The sequence below is a fragment of the Mustela lutreola genome, chromosome 10, assembly GCF_030435805.1.
Source record: "Mustela lutreola isolate mMusLut2 chromosome 10, mMusLut2.pri, whole genome shotgun sequence".
In the NCBI taxonomy this organism is placed as follows: domain Eukaryota; kingdom Metazoa; phylum Chordata; class Mammalia; order Carnivora; family Mustelidae; genus Mustela; species Mustela lutreola.
Genome location: NC_081299.1, coordinates 99,741,776 through 99,761,342, shown reverse-complemented (window position 1 = coordinate 99,761,342; position 19,567 = coordinate 99,741,776). Strand labels below are relative to the sequence as shown.

Genomic DNA, 19,567 nt, shown 5'->3' with positions numbered 1-19,567 from the left:
TTGAGGTCCAGATGTAACTCCTACTTGTTCGCTGTGGCCTTGGGAAGTCTGGTGGGCAGTGAGAGAAGCTGAGGAGTCTCAGCAGAGATCTGAGCTGTGGGAGACCTGAGGAGGGTTTGCATCCTTTCCTGTGAGCGGGACCGGCTCTTCCAGCGGCCATGCTGTGGCGAGACCACCAGAAAGAGCTTTTGGATGGTTCCGTGCGCTCTAACAACACACAAAATTACACCAGCTCTCCCATGTGGGCCCTTTCAAATTCTCTTCATACTCCAGTAGACCTTTCCAATCTTTCAGAGTATTACGTTCCATTTCATAGGTGAAAATGAGACCGATTTAACCAAGGGCTTCTTTCTGCATCTGTAGAACAAGGGGCCTGGGCTGGTTGGTTTCTTGAACATGTTCCCGCTACCACAGGAGCCATGGGCCAAGGTCACACAGCCAGCCGGAGCGGAAGCGCACACCACCCAGCTCCTGGTTGTGTAATGCACGCCCGTGGAGGGGGTGCTCACCTTCCCGCCGTGCGCTCTGTTACAGCTGATGTGACCATGCCAGGCAGGGTGTGGTAGTCGCCATGTCAGCTGTTACCATGTCACCTCTTGTGATCCTCATCCCCATCGTGAAGGGGAGGTGCTGCTGGTTTCCCTGTTGTGCAGGAGAGGAGACCTAGCCACAGAGATTCAGTACCTTGGCCAAGGGCACGTGGCTCTTCCTGGCAGCACTGCAGTATGAACCCAGGCAGTCAGGCTCTTAGCCACCTCACCCTTCCTTTTCGGAGGGGAGCCAATGAAGTTTACCTTTGAGACAGTGGAGAGAATCCCTCCCCTCTGTCCAGTGTCCACTCTCCTCACTGAGGAGCCACCTCTGAGCCTTGTGTTGGGTCAGGCGCCGTTGGTAAGAGCTGAGGCGTGTTGAGTCCTTACCTTCCACAGACATACAGCTGAAGGGGGCTTATGAGGTGCCACTGTTGAGTTCACAAAACACTAGACGCTGGCTGAGTCAGATCACTACACGAGAATCTGGGACAGAACGCTCGGAGCACCCACATCAGCATCCTTGGTTGAGCGGGGGGAGCCCAGGAATCTGTATTTTAATACACACCCCTGGTGACTTCTCATGCCCACTGAGAGTTGAGAAATGCTTCTGTGGAACATTTCCAGGGAACTAGAAAGCTCAGTTTCAGGCCCAGCTTAGTCACAGAGGGAGGCATAGGTACGTGCAGAGTGTAGAACAATCAGTTCTGGTTCTTAAGTACACAAAGACACTTGGGGCCTCAGGAAGGTGCTTCCTGGGGCTGCTGTGGGCATGTGGTAGGCAGGAAGGACCGGAGGAGGCTTAGAGAGGAGGGCTCCGGCTGGCTAACTTGGAGTCAATGATAGCAGCTCTTACTCTTTTAAAAGCTATTGGTCTGTGGCTTACAATTTAATCTGGAGAAAGATGTCCATTGCTTGCTGTCAGGCAACACATAACAAGTTATGTGAACTAGATTAAATCCAACAGCTGAAGAAGTCCCAAGCAGAAGGGGAAGTCATGGGTGACTCAGGTCTCTAACCGGGTGTGTTACTTAACTGAGCATGAAAGAAGTCTGGAGAAGATGAGGGGAAAGAGGAATTGAATATTTTCCATTTTTAGATTTTTTTTAAAAAAGACTTTACTTATTTATTTGACAGAGAGAGCATAGGCAGGCAGAGCAGCTGGCTGAGGGAAAGGGAGAAGCAGGATCCACACTGAGCAGAGAGCCTGACGTGGGGCTCAATCCCAGGACCCTGAGTTCATGACCTGAGCCAAAGGCAGATGCTTAACAACTGAGCTATCCAGGTGCCCCCGTTTTGAGATTATTTTAGATGAATAATTAGATTGTAAGCATTCCTTTGCCTTAGAAAATACCGTTTTAAATAGCAGCATGGTATTCTGTCATCTTGATGAATGTTACTTTGCTCTAATTGGCTTTTCCATAGATGTTCATAAAGCATTGAAATTTTATTATCCAAATGCTACCATGACCATTTTCTGGAGAGTCCGTATATTTATACATGTTTTCTCCAATTTCTTATGGTGAGTTGTTGGGGCAAGGTAGAGATGCAAGAAGGCCTATGAATGAATAAATACACGGACGTCTAATGGGATAAACTAGCGTTATGGTTCTTAACCCTTCCTTGCAGGTTTGGGCTGCTGTAGCCAGTCGGGGGCACCTGTAGAGAAAGACTGGGCCTGAGGCCTCCAGACTGACAGGTCTGTGGCAGGTGCCATCCCCCACTCTGCCTATTAGCAGGACCTGCTCACGGCATGGCTCCACGCATGCTTTGCAAACACTGTAAGTTAGATATCTTTTGGAATTAAACATTTTTAGATTGTAGAATAATACGAACTGTTTCCTCTATATATGTTAGGAAGCACCCCATTTAGTTTTGGGTACCACCTTATACTCAAATACAAGAACATTTTTAGTACAACAGGGTAGTGAATACTTGAAGTAAGTGAGAAAAATATGGAGCGCCTGGCTGGCTCAGTTGGAAAAGCATGCAACTCTTGATCTCAGGGTCACAAGTTCAAGCCCCACACTGGGTATAGAGCTTACTTTAAAAATAAATAAATAAATAAATAAATAGGGGCACCTGGGTGGCTCAGTCAGTTGAACATCTGCCTTCTGCTCAGGTCATGATTCCAGGGTCCTGGGATCGAGCCCCTGCATCGGGCTCCCTGCTCGACAGAGAGCCTGCTTCTCCCTCCCCCTCTGCCTGCTGCTCTGTCTACTTGTGCTCTTTCCCTAGCTCTCTGTCAAATAAGGAAATAAAATCTTTACATAAATAAATAAATAAAAATAAAAAAGAAGTAAGTGAAAAAAAATAAAAACTGTTAAATCCTCATGTCAACTCAGACGAGGGTTTGCAGCTACCCGACTTTGCTGCTATTCTGTGGAAACTTGTGTCTTCCTGCATGGAGGATAAGGGATTTAGTGCCTGTGTATATTCTGAATTTGAGCAGGAAGATCTGACCCAGAAGAAGAGGGAATTCTGTCCCTTGAGTGCTCAAGGAGGGGGTCTGTTTGTCTTTTCTAGCTCATGAGGAAGCTGGGAGCTCTTCATCTCTTCATAGATGATGAGCCTAAATGTTCCTCTTTCCTATACTAAATATTACCTTTCTTTTCTCCAGATCCTCTTCCGTCTCCAACACTAAATTGCACCTTGGCTGCTGAAGACATTACGGTCAATTGCAGGATCCCAGAATCTTACAGTTTCACACAACTTTTAAACTATTCATGGAACTGCTTTCCGGCACTGTGTAAAAATGGCTCGAATATGTCTGAAGTGGTGATTAAGAGGAACAATGATCTCTCGCAGGAAATACGCTGTACTGTTAACAGTCCGTTGTCCAAACAGACATCCTTGCTTGTCTTAGCAACCTGTGTCCCAGCTGGTGAGTAAACAACCCACTGTGTCATGGCAGAGATACTCTACGGGGGCGGGAGGGTTTGGGGGGTGATGCATCCAGGGACCCCAGGTGGCTCGGGAGTTTCAAACCAGAGATGCTCACCTGTGTTTCATGTCTGAAATGTAAGATGAAGAATGGTTTCCATGGACCTTGCATTATAGACATGCAGCTGCCATTTCTCAGCCTCTGCTGGGCCAAGCACTGTTCTGATCAGTTCATGAAGTCAGTCCTCCCCCAGATGCAGGAGTTGGGTACCAGCCATTATCTTTATTTTATGGGGAGGAACCTGGACGCGGGGAGTTCAGCGTGGTTGCCTCAGATCACAGATAGTGAGGGGTACAGCCTGGTTTTGAAGTCAGACCATCGGGCTCTGGAGCTCCTCAGGAACTGTTCACAGCAGTACTCAGTAATGTTCTTGATAACCATCGTGTTCTTGAAGGCTGCCGTGTGCCGCAAGAATGTGCACTTGGTACCTTATCTCGGTTGCTCCCTGGATGGGGTGACAATCTGTCTTGGCTGTGGCCCTTTTATTTTGTTCAACTCTGGTGTATCTTTGTAATTTGCAATTTTTATTAGCAGGTTTTGTTTTTGTTTTTGTTTTTGTTTTTTACATTATATTCCCAGTTTACAGACAAAAGGATCGATAATTTGAAAGTCGGTCATTAGAACATAAAAAAAGAGGTGAAAATAGTGAACACTATGATGCAGAACAATATCATCCTTGTAAATAGTGAAGAGGACTCTGTGAGTTCCCTTGGGCAGTGATGGGGTGATTCTGTGAATCCATTTTTTCTGAACAGGCAACTGAAGCAGAAAAAAAGCAGGTAGTCAATGTCATGAATATAAAAAAAACCTTGAATTATATTTGATTAGTGAGCCCTTCTCCCTGAGTTGCCCATGTACGTCCTTCTTGAAAATTTCCTTTCCTCTCTCCTTTTCTTAGTAGGTTCCATACCCAGGGTGGAGCCCAACATGGGGCTTGAACTCTGAGGTCAAGACCTAAGCTGCGATCCGAAGTCAGACACTTAACCAGCTGAGCCACTCAGGCACCCCAAAAATTTTCAAATAATGACATGGAGGCATTAAGTTCATTATATCATTTTCAGACTAAGCCGTGTGAACTCCTGGGTAAAGCAAACAAATACTTCCAGATGAAGTACAAAATGAGTTCCAGTTCTTAACCTATGGTTTTGATCCCCAAAGGCAGAGAAAAAAACCAGACCCACAGAGGTGCCAGTCAGGATGGCACCCTTTGTGCAAGTCACACAATTGTCCAGAAGATTTGAAAGCCAGCTGCAAAGTCCACGACAATTGTTCTGCATGGAGCAGACATGTCTTTAGTAATTCCACTTACTGGGTGTTACATAATATCCAAGGTATGGAAATGCAATTTGATGCTAGCAGATAGTTGCTTTATTGTGGGAACAAAAATCAAAAGCAGTGTGCTTTTTTGGCTTAGGGGTGTGTGTGTGTGTGTGTGTGTGTGTGTGTATGAGAGAGAGAGAGAGAGAGATGCCCATAACCAACAAAAGAAAGAAGGTATTGCCTGCAGAATAAACCAGATAGTTGAAATCTTGAAAAGCTTCTTGTGCCCCAAGCATTTTGCCCTTGCATAGGTTTTCACTTAACCTTTACCCTTGGAATTGAGTGTCCAAGTAAGATGCCCTTTCCTGTGGATACCTTGAGAAAAGATCATCATGATCTCATCCCTCTTCTTGATGATAGAGGTGGTTAATTTGCAAACAGACTCTCTTGGTTATACAATAATGGTGATCCATCTTTCTTTTACATCACCCTCCAAACTAATAGTTCACATTGCATTATAGACTTTGAAAGTTTGAGAAACAGTGCTAGGTAATTCCAGGTCATTTAAATCCTGGAGTAGTGCTGAGGCATCTGGGTGGCTCAGTGGGTTGAGGGTCTACCTTTATCTCAGGTCATGATTCCAAGAGTCCTGGGATTGAGTCCCACATCAGGCTCCCTGCTCAGCAAGGAATGTGCTTCTCCCTTTCTCTGCCTGCCCCTCTGCCTACTTGGGCTCTCTTTCTGTCAAATAAACAAATAAAATCTTTTTTTTCTTTAAGATTTTATTTGTTTATTTGACAGAGATCAAGGGGCAGGCAGAGAGAGAGAGGAGGAAGCAGGCTCCCTGCTAAGCAGAGAGCCCGATGTTGGACTCAATCCCAGGACCCTGGGATCATGACCTGAGCCGAAGACAGAGGCTTTAACCTACCTGACCACCCAGGCACCCCTAAATAAATAAAATCTTTAAAAATAAATAAATCCTAGAGTAGTCCTGACATAGGAGATATATAACTGGGGACCCACTAAGCTAGTGTTGGAGGACGTTTTTCTTCCCTGCATCTGGGGCCCAAATTTAATGATCGTAATGGTTCTTCTTGACAATAAATTGTCTAGGATCTCTTTTCTTCCCAATATGATTTTTGAATACTTTCTGTAGAGTTGCATGCATCAGAACAGATAAATTTTTGTGGGTATAGTGGTTAAAATCTAGGTGTTACTTTTTTAAGTGCTGATTTTTTTTTTTTTTTTATTCCAGACTTTTCCTATTTTATCAGTGAAACATTGTAACTCACATGGACCAGCCTACTGCCCTCTGGCAGGCCCTCCCCAATAATCATCTTGTTGGCTGCCCACTATCACCATTCCAGACTGCCCCACAGGAGTCACTTACCTTATAAGAAGATGTTTACCTTTTAAGAGTGAGGAAACAAGTTCTACTAGCTGGAGCGGCTTCCCCAAGTTCAATTATGTAGTGGAGATACAATTAGAATTTAGGTCTTTGAATCCTGGAGCCTTTTATTTTCCCCATTACATCATCCTGATTCTGTATGTCTTAAAATAAGTCAAATTAAGGAATAGATTTTGACTCACGCACAGGACTTGGCTGCCAGAAAACCGTACCATTGGGATGATAGTATGGACTATGGGGGTGTTCTGTAGGACCAGGGATCAGGTTTTTTAATAAATAAATTATAAGGGGAAGAAAGAGAGAGGCGAGGGGGAGCTTAGAATGTCAAGAGATTTAAGAAGCCTATAATTAATTGCAATGTATGGACCTTGTTTGAACCTGATTCAAACAAACAATCAAAAAAAAGTGAAAAAATAGGAGAGATTTAAGTGGTGACCGCATATTTGATTGTATCAAGGCCTTAGTTTTTTTTAGCTATGATAATGGCATGGTTATACTTTATAGATAATCCTTATCTTTTGGAAACATATACCAAAATGGGTATGGCTTAAAAATGGTGCTCTCTGGACTCAAACAAGGGCTCACTTCTCTACTTACCTTGAAGCAAGTGGGAGGGAGAGGAGAGAGCACAGTCCTTCCCTTTAAAGAGCCACCCAGTGTGGCATGCATCACTTCCAGGGCCAGCAGCTTGGCCAGACTGAGTTCATGGCCACGGCCCCTGGGGGAGACGGGGAAGTGTCCTCCTTACCTGCCGGCTGGCCGGGCATGCGCCGACTTAAAACACAGGGGTTCAATTCCCAAAGGAAAATGGGGAGTTGGGTATGGGGACCAATAGATGAATATAACTTGTACCGTTTTATTTTATTTTTAAAGATGTATTTATTTATTTTAGAGAGAAAACATGTGTGAGTTGGGGGAGGGGCAAAGGGAGAAGGAGAGAGAACATCTCAAGCAGACTTTGCTCTGAGTGCAGAGCCTGATGCGGGGCTCGATTTCACGACCCATGAGATGATGGCCTGAGCCAAAACCAAGAGCTGGATGCGTAATCGACTGAGCCACCCAGGTGCCCTAACTTGTACCATTTTAAAACTTAAACGAAATAGGAAAAACGTAAAGACTGATAAAAGTAGCAAATTGTAAACAGAGGGTCTCGCATTTTTGCACCTCGCCGGTCAGTTCGTGTACTCCCTGGGGTATGTGCACCTAATTTAGAAGCTCTGGGTCTCAGCCAGAGGTTATGGTGTCTCAGAAGGCGGTAAAGGCAGCAGATTGGGAGCAGTGGTTCAGGTTGGGGTACGTGTTGGAAATACAGCCACAAGGAATTCCTAATGGTTTGAGTAGGGGAGAAGGGTCCCAAATAAGAAATGTGCAGATGACCCCCAGATTTCTGGCTCAAGCCACTGGATGAACAGTGTCATGGTTTCCTGAGACTGGAAAGCAGGGCAGCAGGTGTGTGGAGGACGTGAGAAGTTTGGTTTGGGACATGTTCGAGATGCCTGTTAGATTTCAAGTGGAGACCTCAGGTAAGGCGTTTTGATTTGAGTCTAGGTCGCTGGGGAGTCATTAGCACGGGAGAAGGAAGTATGGGCAGATTCAGTGTACAGTCGGCATTTAAAGCCGTGGGACTAGGTGAGCAGATAAGACAGAGCAGTGGACTGGGACTGAGTCTCGGGGACTCCAGCATTTCGAGGCTGTTGAGAGGACAAGTGTCCCACAGAGGGGACAGAGAAGGACCTCCCAGGAGGCAGGAAGAAAACTCCAGCAAGGTGACCTCTCAATCAGGAGCCACATGAAGCGGGGGGAGCACCTGTCTGTGCAGCAGACGCCGAGGAAGAACAGACTGAAGAACTTGTGTTACTGTTTTGTCATCTCCCCTGAATATCTGCTGTCCCAGAGTGGGCGTGGCATATGGCATCATCCCTGGGAGAAAGGTTTTTGGAAGGGACTGGATCAAGTACCATTAGACTCAGCGGTTTAAAAATAATACTCTTAAAAATATTGGTGGCTTGAAAATGAAGATGGCTTTTTTCACATTAGAATCTGTATCTATATCTATCTATCTATCTATCTACTAGGGGTGTGTGTGTGTGTGTGTGTGTGTGTGTACATACATACATACATATCCAAAGTAGGCAGTCCTGGACGTATTGCCGCTCGATAAAGTTGTCAGAGACCCAGCAGCAGCCTGGCTCCTCCCGCCTTGCCCACTGGTTCAGGCAGGAGGATCCAGAAAGGGGAGACTTTGGAGAAATCCACACAGCCCTCCCTACAGCTCAGTGCCCAGCACTTAGTCACGTGGTCAAACCCAGTTGCAAGAAAGGCTGAGGAACTAATCTGTGAGTGGAGTGATAGCATGCCCAGCCGAAAATCTGAATTCTGTCACCAAAGAGCGGGGGAAAGATAGGGGGCATTACAGGGAGGTAACTAGCAGTTTCTGGTTGGGGGCCTCTCAGATCAAACAGGTGGGTGGCTTTTTGTTTGTTCTAACCCACGTGTGTTCTGAATAAGAGGAAAGGGTGTGTATTCACATTCTCATTCTCATTTATTCATTCACTTTCTCTCTCCCCTCCCCAGCCTCTCCCTTCTCTCTTAACCCTCAGTGGTTGCTGTTAGTGACCCCAGCCTTCCCTTAGCAGTGCCCTGGGATCATTTTGCCATATGCTTAGGTATTCTGCCTTTGGATTTTTAGCAGCTGGATGGAGTCCACATTGTAAATATGTCCTGCCTTTCTGCTGAGGGCACATAGGTTGTTTTAGCTTTTTTTTTTTTTTTTTTTTTTTTAGGATTATTTATTAGACAGAGAGAGATCACAAGTAGGCAGAGAGAGAGGGGGAAGCAGGCCCCCTGCTGAGCAGAGAGCCCAATGGGACTCTGGGATCCCAGACCCTAGGATCATGACCTGAGCCGAAGGCAGAGGCTTAACCCATTGAGCCACCCACGCGCCCTGTGTTACCTTTTTGATATTGTCAGGAAAGCTGCGGTAAACATCTTTGTGCCTTTTCTGGAGGGAGGGGAAGAGCACATCACTGATTGTTTCTGTAGAAATGGACTTGCAGGGTCAAAGGATGTCAGTAGCGATACCAAGAGCATGTTCTCATTAGGTTGATGGTGATAGGTAATAGCTGTTCTCAAGGATCTTAACTCAACTGATGCTCCCAGCTGCCCTCTGAGACAGGTGTACGTATCACTCCCATTTAGCCACCCCTGGAGGAAACCGAGGCAGCAAGAGGTTTGCAGCACGCTCCGACTCTTATAATGGTTCGGTGAAACTGTGGGCACACTGTGTAGCTGCTTTACGATGGACGTTTTTACAGAGCCCTTGTTACGCACTGCCACCACAGTGCCCTACCAGACACGTGTTGCTAAGTTAAGCTTCCACAGACAGTGTGGGCTAGCTGGAAACAACACTTCTAGTGGAATGTTTGCATCTTTTAATAAATAGCACTGGGCTTGCTATGTATCAACCGTATAGGGGTAAGTTTATTTATAAATACTGTTGAATCTCTTGATCTATAGTAGTCGTGTGTCATAAAGTCACCGTGAATACGCAATTAGTGAATACTGAATGTTGCTTCTGGGAAATGCAGGGTTAGGTTCCTGCAAGCTTCTGGTCAACATTTTTGGCAAGAAATCAGTAAACAACCTTGTTTTGTGTGCGTTTCTATTTAAAGACACCTTATTATAGATGTGTTGTTGATTCATGAACATTGGACTCTTGGCCAACAGCGCCATGACTTAATGCCTAGATGAAGCATATCTAACAAAAACATATATTTTCTCTGAAAGGAATATCTCAGCCTTCTTCCACTTAGGAATGCTACACAGCACTTTGGCGCCGTGTTCCGGGCTGTTTTAGACAATTAGCCAACAAAAAGCATGAACGTATGAAAAATGTGGCCGTACACAGACCAGGAATAGGACACTTACTTACCTTAGAGGAGAGGACTGAAGAAGGTGGAGTGTTGCCTGGTTCAGCCTCAGTGGGGATATGTCCACCTAGCAATCGGGTTTTTTGCCGTCCTGCCGCATGTGTCCTCCAGGGACCATGAACATGCTATGGCATGGACGTGGGGAGGACACATACATCTTAGCAAGTAGGCGGATTGTAGATATGGAATCTGCAAATAAGAAGAATCCCCTGGACTCTATTTTGATCAGTCTGGCTAATTCTATTTCCTTCTTTCTTATCAGCTTCCTTTATTTTTATTTTTATTTTTTTTACAGAGCATTCAAGGAACAGGTTTGCAATTATACCAGCAGTAATCATACCCCTAGCAGGAGTAATTTTTTTGGTTTTTCAAAAGAGGTATGTATACTTTCTTTCAAAAAAATCCGCTTCAACCTCGAATTGGTTTTTCAAAGGCCAGAAAGTCAATAGTTTAGAGACTAAAGCAAAGTTTGAAATTTTAGGCATTTGGAAAGAAACCAAGGCTTCTGGTATCCAAAGTTGCTGGGTCCGCCAGGTTTGCCAAGATTTTGCATGGTCTTGGGGGGAAGGAATCCTCAGACCATTAGGAGGCTTTATAGATGTGGGAACCCCGCTGGATATTCCCCAGCCTCCTTCTGCTTGTGGTCTGTGTCAACATGTATTATATCTCTGGTCTCCAAGCTAGATTTTGCACAAGACCCCTTGCTCTTGGCTGCCAGGGTTTTACTTTCCATTCTTCTAGCCCAGAAGGGGGTCCCGGGGAGGAGGAAGCTGTTGTTGGGGTTGGGTGACTTGGAGTGGGTCCTAAAGGCCTGGTATTACTTCCTGAGCCATCCTGGGTCCCCTAGACATGTGGGCCAGCACCGAAGGCAGCCCATGTGCCCTGGAGAACGGGTGGGCTGTTCCCCCATCCTGTTCTTCTCCACATCTGCTTTCTCAAAAGGGCTCTTGGCAAGGCTGATTTGTTACTCCCACAGGGAATGCAGAAGAGTCCCCTTTCAGCCACGTGATGGCATGTGGGTCCCACGTCATTTCACATGCATGTCTTGGACCAACTTAGATTTTATGTTCCCCTAGACCTGCGCTGCTCAGTACCGTAGGCACTGGCCACGTGGAGTGGTCTAAATATAAAAGCAATTCATTAAATTGAATATAAAATTTCTTTCCTCATTTGAACTGTCTACATGTAAAGTGCTCGGTAGCCACACAGAGCTAGCGGCTACCGTGGTGGGACGGACCAGACAGAGAAAAATTCCATCATCGCAGAAAGTTCTGTCCGCCAGTGCTGTCCAGGATAACCTAACAGGTTATCCTGTTAGCCTCCGTCTCCTGTCCCCGGAGAACTGGACCAAGGATTGGGTTCACTTTGGGAGCCAGGATCAGACCTGGGCCTGTATCACAAGCCAAAGCTAGGATCCACACAGTCAACAGCAGCAATGTGGCTAAACTACTGTTGGTACCTGGCCACTAACATGTCATATCCCAGGAATACTGTTTCCATATTAAAGGTTGCATATACCACGAGGATCCCTAGGTGGTAGATTATGAGTCAGTCGACTCTCCTCTAAATAAGATATAAAAATCAGCTGAAGAAAGTTTTGAGGTTTCATTACCAATGAGTAAAATATTTAGGGAGCTCAAATGTTCTTGTAAAGAATTATTTTTAATCCCCAAATAACAGTATCATTGTTCATCAGCTCCATAACAGATGGGTTCCCAGAAACCAAAATCATTATCCACTCAGAGTTCTTGTGCATCTATCATCAGAATACCTGAACCAAAAAAGAAGGTGTACTCAGTGCCCATATAATTCCAAAGCAGTCAGGTGATTTAACTTTTTTAAAAAGTTCATCCAGTGGTGAAGAAATTAATTACTCCCATGGTCAGTACCCGTAGCACCTTATAACCTGAAAAAAAAATTATCTTGAAAAATATCCTTACTTCAGCTGGCTTCACCACCCTAAAGCCATAACTTGGGAAAGGCTGAGGCATTTGGCATGGAGCCTTCTGAGGGGGATGGCGGTGAGTTGTAGTTGACAGACACCGGGACGAGTTCAGTCAGGCTTGTGGACTAGGCTGCTGGACCACCAGCCTGGCTCCAGATGAGGGCTGATGCCTTTTATGGGAGGACACTGATGTGTACGTGTATGGAAGCCACATCTTAACATCCAAAATGGTGCTGTCCAAAATGGTAAGCCATGAGCCAGTCATTGAACCTGGGAAACATGGGAGTCCAAAAACACATGCTGCAAATGTAAAATGCACACCGATTTTTTAAGACGAATTTGGAAAGGGCTGCAAAATATCTCATTAGTAATGTTTATTTTGATTACACGTTAAAATGATAATATTCATGACATGTTTTAAAAAAATTATAGTGTCAAAATTAAACAACCTTAATTTCAAAATTAGAACATTTTGAAAATGAATTTCACCCTGTTCTTTTCACTTTGTAATACGACTGCTAAAATTGTTAAATGACCCGGGTGGCTCACATATTCCTGGGCAGTGCTGACCCACACCATCCGAGCCTGCCCTATGTCTTTAGCTTTGTGCATGGGCTGCCATAGACATATCCATTTTTGTTAGCAGTGTTTGCATTTATTTTCCTATCATGTGAGGAGCCGTCTTGGAACACGCCCCTGGACCCCCTCTGCAGTTAGTTTGGCTTCAGCATTTGGAAGGGTGGGAAGACCAGCTCAACAGGGCTTTGATATAGAGTGCTTCAGAATCAGGTCTCCGTCAGGCACACAGGAACTGCAGCGTTCAGCTTTGCTTTTCAGTCCTTTAACTGAGTTGAAAATGTCTTCATTTGTAGGTGTTCTGAAATATGGCAGAGATACAGAGAGAACTGAGTAAGTACCCCGTAGACTGTGCAGTGGGTAAATTAGGTATCATGCAGCAGAGCCAGAACAGGCCTGATGTGGGCCACCTCTTCCTTGAGGACCATGTGTATCTGTCACTTGTCTTGAATGGTAGTAAGTGACATCCGTGCTGGGCTCAGCAGTTTCCGGGTGTCACCTCCTCCCGCCCTCGCAGTGGGTTTTGCACAGGGGTATCGTGACCACTTGCTCCGAGACAGTGACTATGAGAAGTCAGGGCCCATTGCTAAGACCTCATCAAGCTGGGTCAAATCAGGGTCTTCAGACTCGGAGGGTTATCCTGTTAGCCTCCGTCTCCTGTCCCCGGAGAACTGGACCAAGGATTGGGTTCACTTTGGGAGCCAGGATCAGACCTGGGCCTGTATCACAAGCCAAAGCTAGGATCCACACAGTCAACAGCAGCAATGTGGCTAAACTCCCCTATGGAGGCTCCAGAAGGACCCCGGTCCCCTGCCAGGTCCTTGGCAGTCGGGAGGCAGGAGCCCAGGAGCTGGGCTTTAGGGGGTGGCGGGAAGAATAAAGGGACTCAGGGCTGTGAGGCAGGATAGGGAGTGACGAGTCACCCTCTTTGGGACAGCAAATGTCGGTGAGAAGAGGGAGCTAGTGCTGGACTGGCAGGCTGGGCCAAGCCAAGATACTGAGAGAGTTGCCAAGAGGTCTGTGTCGTTTTTTTCTGGGAAACCACTGAGGGTTTCTGAGCAGAGCTATGTGTCAGACAGAGCTTAGGGGGCGTTAGTAGACAAGAGGCCGGAGATGGGGACACGGGCTGCTGGACAAATGGAAGAGTGCAGCCAAGCAGAGAAAGCCCGAGTCATGGTCGCCCTGGCAGGGCTGCCATGGGGAGCCGGCTGCGGGAGGAGGTATGGCCGTCATAGTGACGAACATTCCAGCTAAGCAGGCAGGCTGCCCGGGCCGGGGGTGCGAGTTCCCTGCCAGCTCATCTCTCCCGGGCCTTGAACAAGTCACGTCAACCCTCTGTGCCTCAGTTGTCTTCTGTGGAAGAAGGGCGTAACAAGAGGAGAGGGGTAGTAGTGTGGGTGATAACATAGAAGTAGCAGCATGCACAAACACGTTAAGAAAAATACAACGCTTAGAAGAGTGACTGGCTTGGAGGGGAGCTTAATCAATGTTACCACGCTAGGATGATTGTGAATATTATTATTATCCCGGAAAAAAGCCAGAAGTGGCAGGGATTCTGACGCTTGGTGCCCAGGCGGGGCTCTGGGTTGGGAAGCCGGGTCTGTGCTATGACACGCTGAGTGTGGGCTTCTGGCGCATTACACGGGTCCTGAGGTCTGGTGCACAATTGCTGAAGTGGCTTCCGGGGCTGCGGCTGGAGCTCCAGCTTGGGGTGCACCTTCATTAGTAACCGATGGCCTGAGCGTCTGAGGTCACCAAGAAAGACAAGTCCTTGGGTGACAGGCTGAGTGGAGGAGCTGGGCTGGGTCATGAGTCAGGGCGGAGAGCCAGATTGGCCCTTGCTAGAGACCCTCAGGGCAGCGGCTGCATATTAACGGTGAGGAGAGACTGGGGAGGGTGGGTGGGCAAGACGTCTTCTTTGGCTTTATTGAGTGAGCTGCTGATTTTTGAGAATGCCCCCGGGGTCAGCGGTAGGAGTGGGAATGAGGAAGGGCTGCTGTGCAGCAGGGAGGACCTGCCTGCGGCGGGGCCCATGGGCTCAGAAGGCCCCTTTCTCCCCAGCTGCTGGGTGAAACACACCCAGGTTACCAGGGAGGCTGGCTGGAGGCCTGGGGCAGCTCTGGGAGGCTCCTATCAAGGCTGTGAGGAGGGGTCAATGGGCCAGGAGGCGATGCGGAGGGGGCTGGAGAGAGGGTGAGCAGCGGTCAGTGAGGTGAGGAACAGGTGTGCCAGCAGGGAAGGGGGAGAGAGAGGACAAGGGTCTGTGGTCAGAGGTGGGGATTACCAATTGGCAGCAGTGAGCATGACTGCTGGGGAGGGCGAGATTCTGGGCCGGCCTCTGCTGGGACCCTGCTGGTGACAGCGGAGGGGCGGCCATCAGAACAGGACTGCCGCTGTCGTTCAGGGGAGGCTGTGAGCCAGGGCCGCTGGGAGAGGTGACGGAGTATCCCAGAGCTCATGCCCTCGCTGGCTGCTCTCTCCATTCAGCACACTTTCACGGAGGTCCCTCTGTGCCAGCAAGGTGAGGCTCTGTGTTCGCTGGTGGCTTGAGATCATGTGCCCAGGGAGGCCTCCACTGTGTGGGGTTCAGAGAAGGGGTATGTTAGGGCTCCCCCCTCGAGCAGCGTGTGGGCACACTGGAGAGAGCGGATGAGTACATAAACAGATGGGCTGAGGCCCCGGGCAATGGGCCAGCATGTGTGATAGGGATGGTCTGGGCTGGGCAGCCACCCGAGGGGGGTGAAGAGGCCAGAATCATCACGAAGGCTCTGAGGGGAGTGGGATGCCAGCTAGATCTTCAGAGCAGGGTGGAGTGGAGAAGGCATTCCAGCCGGGGAGGCAGCAGGGGCAAAGACATGGAGGGGAGCTAGACCCTCGTGGTTTATTTGACCGAGAGACTGGTCTGCTTAGCATCAAGCTGAGTTGGTGGCAAAAGAGTGAAGTCGGGAGCATTAAGCTGGAGCAGTATGAGAATAGGGAGCCATCGTAGGCTCTTGAGCAGGAGAGCTCTGCCAAGCAAGAGAAGCACTGCTTTGGGATAATGAGTCTTGGAAGGTAAAAGTGACATCTGAGGGTGACATCCTGGGGAGAGACCTGGGTAGCCTGGAGCTGGGTGTGGGAGCTCACTCACAGCTCTTGGTGTATTTTTATTTACTGTTCAGATTTTGTACTTTGTATATTTACAACCTACTTAATACTAATTGTTACATTTAAAGAGGCCACTATAGCCACAGTGGGAATTCCTTAAACTCAATTATTAGTTACATATATGGCGGAGTTGGGGGGGGGGGCAGTTGGAAGAGTAGTGGGGGAGGGGACAAGCATAGCCAGGAACAAAGGCCAAATTTTCACGTTTCTGTGAGGACAGTGTCTGAAAGAGCTAGACCCACTTAGAATATATCCAAGGACAGCCAAGCACATTTCAGAGTGCTGAGAGAAAAACAGGCTCATACCACACTTTTCAGCCAGACAGTTCAATGTCGACAATTTCCAGGAGTGCTGGTCATCTCTATTTTTGTGTGAATGCCTGGAAGATAGGTCACAGAGTCACCCAAGCTAAAAAGGGAGCCGAGAGCCCTGTTTCTCTGGGAAAAAAGATCTGTAGTCTGTGGGGGTGTCTCAGCCTGAAGGGGAGCTGGAGAGGCAGGAGGAGCAACCCGTGTGGGCATGGGTGAGGAGTGCGGCCACCCAGCCCTGCCCCTGCTCTGAGGAGTGCTCTGCCTGCCGGGACACATTTGGGAAGCACCTCTCACTTCATGCCCCTCAAAAATTCACAGCACCCATTTTTGGATTCTATTAGATTCTTTTAAAAAATTTTTTTTATTTTTAAGATTTACTTATTTATTTATTCGAGAGAGAGAACAAGCAGAAGGGAGAGGCAGAGGGAGAGGGAGAAGCAGGCTCCGAGCAGGGAGGGAGCCCGAGGACGTGGGGCTTGATCCTGGGACTCCAGGACCGTGACCTGAGCCTAAGGCAGCCGCTTAAGTGACTGAGCCACCCAGGTACCTGTTAGATTCTTAATAGGAAAGCTCATAATCTTCTTCCTTTTCCATAATCCCTGTGACCGCAGCACTCACTCTTTATGATCTCTGGTCACCAATGGGGCACAGATATTTGGGGAGCCCTGCTGTGGTCTGGGCTGCACCCAGTGGGTCTGGCCTGACCGAGGAAGTATAGGCGGTAGGGAAGGCACGAGGCAAGAACAGGCAGGGGGGTGTGAAGGGGCATGTCCAGGCTTTGCTGCAGCTTTGTGCCTGGACTCGTTTCTTCTGAGCCAACCCCAGATTGTCCTGTCATCACTGCAGAGATGACTCATCAGGAAGAGAGGTTGAGGAGGAGCGGAAACCATCCCCAGGAGCCACATGTGGCCAGGAGCAGATAGCCCCCAGAAGGAGCGACAGCTCACATAACAGTCCTTAAGGTCTCAGCTTTGTTCTTCGGAGGTCTCAATGACGCTCCAAGACTGGGTCGGTTTGAGGAAACGGGACTGAATGTGAGTGCCTCGCACTGAAGGGGCTACTTCCAGTGAGCCTCCAGCTACCGTCCCAGGAGGGCTCAAGACCCATCTCCCTTCATCTCTGCGCCGTGGAGCCCTTGGCTTTGATGGCTTCATTATAAAAGGTCTACTCCCAGTAGAATAGGAGGGTAACTTGGTTTGCATTTTACAAGTTACTAACAGAAAATCTTTTTTCTTATAGCCCCAGTTGACCAGTACTTCAAGATGATCAAATGTATAGTGACTAAGTTATTTAAATAATGGAATCAAAAGCCATCTGATTTGCTGTTCAAGTATTCTGTCATCTTCAAGGACATTTTGGAACTCTAATCTGAAGTGACCCTCCACTGGAAGAGTTTTTTTTGAAGAAATATCAACTATTAATCAGAACTAGTATCTACCCTATCCCTGCTCTGGTCTCCAACTACATACTGTAAATAGTTTTTGATTCTCAGTTTCTTACTGCTAATTTTCTATCAGATATACACATGTAAATATGTAAATATACCCTAAATGGTAGGTGGTTTGGCTTTATTTTTTCCTCTTAGGTCAGAAAACTGTTCTGAGTCATCTACCTCAGGAGGTGAAGGATTTTTACTTAGATCCGTCCTCCGCTGCTCTTTTGTCTTAAAGGGAAAAGAATTCATTGCAGGATGGGTAGTGGAGTGAGGAGATGGACAAAACACGTTCCGTGTGCTGGATCCGTGGCTCTTGATAGGAGGTGAGAACACATGGGTCTTCCGTTTACTTTGCTAAGACCAGATTGCCGCCATCTACACTGAGGGGGACTTGCCACATGAAGGTCTCTTAACGCACTCAGTGTCTGGTGTTAGCTGTCACATGGGCAGGGAAACAGCAGAGAACTCTTAAAAACTCTGAAGTCCTATACAAATGCAGACCAACAGCCTCTCCTGAATGAGGAACAGATGGCGCTGGCTATCCCTTGAGTCGCCATCATACATACCAACGTCCAAGGCCCTTAGCTCCTGAACCCGCACTACCCCTGGAGCTCCTGTCACATGAGAGTCTTCAGCCTGAAAGAGGAAACACTGCTTTATCACACCAAGGCAAAGCGTGCTGAAAGGAGCCCCATGAGACTGCTCTCTCTGGCCCCCTCACAGTTACCAGCAAGAAAGAGGTGGGGGCCTGGGAGCCCCGAGTACTCTTGGGAAGAGCCCTTCTTCCCCCTGCTCCTTCTACCTCTGGGCAGCAAAGCTTCCTATCAACATGTGTGTCTGGATCATCTTGTGAAACCCTTTTATTTCAGGCCCTGGGGAGCCTGGGACTCCCAGACCTTCCTTCGCCTTTTGGACCTTCATCTCCAGACGCTCTGTAAGGCCGTTTCTGACCCCTTCATTAGTAGCAAGATTCCTAGGATTCTCTGCTATGAATGTTCCCTCCACCAGAACCCGACTCTCCCTGAGGCTGATGCTTCCCGATGCCCTCTTAAGGGCCAGCTGCTTCCTCTCTTGGGCTCCTTGGACCCTGGGCAAGAAGGCGGCCTGGCGTCCTCTTGGCTCCTTTCTGCTTCCAGCCCATGCCTCCTTCCTCGGTTCTGATGGGCAAACCAGCAGATCAGCACCACCAGACATTCCCTTTTCTAGCATCTTCGTTGTTCCTCAACCTGTGAAGATTTTAGCGCTAAGCCCAGATCACTCTCCTAATGTGCCTCCCTTCCGAATCTGAGTGTGCTTTCAGAACCCCAGATCCGGTGCCCTGACATGGTCTGCCCCAAGCATCTTGCCCCCCGTCCCTTCCCAGCAGTCACTGCCGTGGTCTTGCCCCTGACCTTCCACCAGCAATGCCTGCAGCCCCTCACAGTCCCTGTTACAAGTGTCCCTGCTCCTCTCTACATCTTACACATCTCTCCCTGCGGGCCCTGCTCCACAGACCCCCACAGACCCCCACTGGCCTGCTGCTGCAGCGACCTCTTGTTCCCCGAGCCACGCTGGGTTTCCATGTTCATCGTGAGAGTGACTCCTCTACCTTTACTCTTCTACCCTCCCACTTGTCCTCCTTTGGCCAGATCCTAACAAGGTGGGCAGAGTCACCTCTGCTGGTTCCCTCCCCGCACCTGAGCTGCCAAGCACCCCTGCAGGCAAAGCCAGCCCTGGGCTGAGTCGGGTCATCTTGGACTGCAGATCCCCAGGGGGCTGAAGTGGCTCTCAGATGGCCTTGCATCATTGCCCAGGTCTGCTCACTTTCTCTTCCTCTCTCTTCCTAGACCTGTAGCCCTGTGTCCGCATGCTCGGCGGCTTGCCTCACTTCATCTGTCACCGAAACAAAAGCATCCAGAAAAACGTCCCACCACGTGTCTGCACACCCGGCTGCGTTGGCAGCCGTGTCTTTTGCTTCCCCTCCTGTGACTGTTTGAACACTCCTTGCTCCTCCTGAACCCAGTCTCCCCGACCTTGTCTTTGTCTGCTGGGGCTACCATAACAAAATACAAGTAACTTAAAAAACAGAATTTAGGGCGCCTG

General features: G+C 48.1%; 1 protein-coding gene across 3 annotated transcripts in view; it reads left to right on the top strand.

The window, feature by feature from the left end:
* The window catches only part of CD58 (CD58 molecule), a 40,721-nt gene extending 23,115 nt beyond the window's left edge, over positions 1 to 17,606 (top strand). The window contains exons 3-6 of one of the 3 annotated variants that reach the window (XM_059135293.1): positions 3,151 to 3,414; positions 10,367 to 10,448; positions 12,889 to 12,925; positions 17,290 to 17,606. In XM_059135293.1, the coding sequence (XP_058991276.1) occupies positions 3,151 to 3,414; positions 10,367 to 10,448; positions 12,889 to 12,925 (383 nt within the window). In that variant the 3' untranslated portion in view covers positions 17,290 to 17,606. The remainder of the gene's footprint in view (positions 1 to 3,150; positions 3,415 to 10,366; positions 10,449 to 12,888; positions 12,926 to 17,289) is intronic. The other 2 variants (XM_059135294.1, XM_059135295.1) reach the window with 2 other exon arrangements.
* Positions 17,607 to 19,567: the final 1,961 nt, after the last annotated feature.